General features: G+C 44.5%; 1 protein-coding gene across 1 annotated transcript; it reads left to right on the top strand.

The window, feature by feature from the left end:
• Window positions 1–1,166: 1,166 nt before the first annotated feature.
• LOC122525315 (histone-lysine N-methyltransferase SETMAR-like) lies at window positions 1,167–2,441 on the top strand. Its single transcript, XM_043648036.1, has one exon. The coding sequence runs from the start codon at window positions 1,167–1,169 to the stop codon at window positions 2,439–2,441; it is 1,275 nt and encodes a 424-aa protein (XP_043503971.1).
• Window positions 2,442–2,678: the final 237 nt, after the last annotated feature.

Genomic DNA, 2,678 nt, shown 5'->3' with positions numbered 1-2,678 from the left:
CCCACTTGCTAAGTGGCATTCCACATCTAACCAGCTATTAGCAGAGCTCCCTTCTTAGAGTGGCAAGGACTCAGAGATCTCATTTGACGGTTGCGTCATAAAAATCCTGCGAATACGCTGGTAATCTCAGGAGGATACGTTCAACTTTCAGCTATCTCACCAACTTATCTCAACAGATTCTCAAAACGCCTCGTCTTATCTGAAGTAGCTCAAATATTTGATCCAGTAGGATTCGCCTCACTAGTTGTCATCAGAGCGAAAATTTTTCTTCAATCTCTTTGGTTGCATACTCTCAATTAGGAAGACGCACTCCCAGAACAACTCACAACTCAATGGCTCAGCATCAGACAGGATCTTACTAGTCTGGCCAGACTCTCCATCCCGCGGTGGTTCAACACGTTTGCTCATTCCACGGTTGAACTGCACGGTTTCGCTGATGCATCTCAGTTCGCAATGGGTGCTGTTGTGTATTTAATCGTCAACTCACCGTCCACTGGCGCCAACGTCTCACTCGTCTGCTCAAAAAAAAGGTTGCTCCACTCAAACGGCTAACCATCCCGAGGTTAGAGCTCTCAGCAGCGCCGCTACTCTCCACGCTAATCAAACATGTTTACGCTACTTTAAACATGACTATTACTAACATAAATTTGTGGACTGACTCTCAAGTGACACTCAAATGGATCAAGGCTCATCCCTCAAAATGGAAGGATTACGTGCGCAACCGGGTAACCAAGATACAGGAACTTACGGAGACTGCTTATTAGAGGAATGTACCAGGCACTTTAAAACCAGCTGACTGTGCATCGCGTGGAATAACCACAGATCAGCTTGAAGAACACTCACTAAGGTGGACGGGAATATCATAGATGACTTAATCAGAGGACTCATGGCCTGCTCAACCTAATGAGGCCCCGGATAATATATGTGCTCAGGAAGTTCGTGCAAGCGTTGCACATAACAAAGTACGGTCCATTCCTGAATATCACTAGAACTTCATTTATTAGGGGGACCGGAAAGTAATGTCGTTTCTGCGCATGCCAATACTTGATTGTCATTTGTCAGCTCATTGTTTGGTTCAGAGGCGTACCAAAGACATTGTGAGGTTATAGTGATTTCTTTACTTATAGACAATTGAATTACAATATTTTTTTGTAATTTTGGGTAAAATGGCCAGCCAAATACCAGAAGAGGTACACATCCGGCATTGCATGCTCTTTGAGTTTCGCAAGGGAAATAACGCAACAGTTGCTACCAAAAACATTTGCGATGTTTATCCAAATGCACTGGACATTCGTAAATGCCAAAGGTGGTTTTCCAAGTTCAAATCGGGTAATTTTGATCTTTCCGACTCGTATCGATCAGGAAGACCATCAGCGTTAGACAACGACGTGTTAAGGGCGGAAGTGGAAGCAAATCCGTGTCAGACGATCGAGGAATTGTCAAACAGTCTCAACCTACCTTGGTCGACCATCCAAGAACATTTGAAGCAGATTGGGAAAGTAAGCAGAGCAGGTGTTTGGGTCCCGCATAATCTGTCCGAACAGAATAAGGCTAACCGATCAATCACATGCAACTTATTGCTTCAACGACACAACACAGAAGCGTTTTTTGATCGCTTGATCACAGGAGATGAGAAATGGGTCCTGTATGATAACCCAAAACGCAAAAGGCAGTGGCTCTCTCCAAATAAAATCCCTCGGAGTACTGCTAAGCCAGGTTTACACCCCAAAAAAGCGCTTTTGTGTGTTTGGTGGAGTATTCGCGGCATTGTTCATTTTGAATTACTGAAACCTGGACAAACTGTTACTGCAGACCTCTACAGCGAACAATTGCAGCGAGTCAATCAATCTTTAATTGAAAAGTGGCCAGCGATTGTCAACCGAAAAGGCGTCATTCTCCAACATGACAATGCAAGACCGCACTGCGCAAGGCGAACTCTAGAAAAAATTAATGAATTGGGGTGGGAGGTGCTGCCTCATCCACCATATTCGCCCGATGTTGCACCATCGGATTTCCACTTATTCCGAGCGCTGCAACACTTTTTAAGTGGCAAAACATTTGCAAATTTGGATGATATCCAAAATGCCATCTCTAGATTTTGCCGAAAAACCAATTATTTTATCAATCAGGGATTGAAAATTTACTCACTAGATGGCAAAAGGTTATTGACAATGATGGGGAATACATCATTGATTAAAAAAGACTCGTTAAAAATGTATGTGTTTGTATTTAGCGTAAGAAAACGACATTACTTTCCGGTCCACCTAATACAAGTTCTCGACGCTCAACAAGCTGCTCAGGATCACCTAACTCTGTCGCAGAGAAATCATAAGGCTCTCACGGAGGATCGACTCAACCCTAGCAGTTCTAATCTCAGCAGCCGATTTGAAAGACTCGCGATTCTTTTGGGTCAAGGCAACTCAGGCAGCATTCTTCCATGAGGAACTCGCTCTGCTCAGAAGACAATCTCACCTGCCAAGCTCTCACCCACTCAGCCGACTCACCGCCTTCATCGACAATGAAGGTGTGCTCAGAGTGGGCGGTCGTCTCAGAAGATCAGAACTCTCATATGACACGTAGAATCCTGCGATCCTTCCATGGACATCAAGACTCTCAGAACTCATTATCGCTCACGCTCACAAGCAGACGATGCATGGAAGAACTCAGACAACTCTGGC

This window comes from Polistes fuscatus, unplaced genomic scaffold (genome assembly GCF_010416935.1).
Source record: "Polistes fuscatus isolate 324 unplaced genomic scaffold, CU_Pfus_HIC Scaffold9, whole genome shotgun sequence".
Taxonomy (NCBI): domain Eukaryota; kingdom Metazoa; phylum Arthropoda; class Insecta; order Hymenoptera; family Vespidae; genus Polistes; species Polistes fuscatus.
The sequence above is the reverse complement of the archived record's forward strand: the minus strand, read 5'-3'. Positions and strand labels throughout refer to the sequence as shown.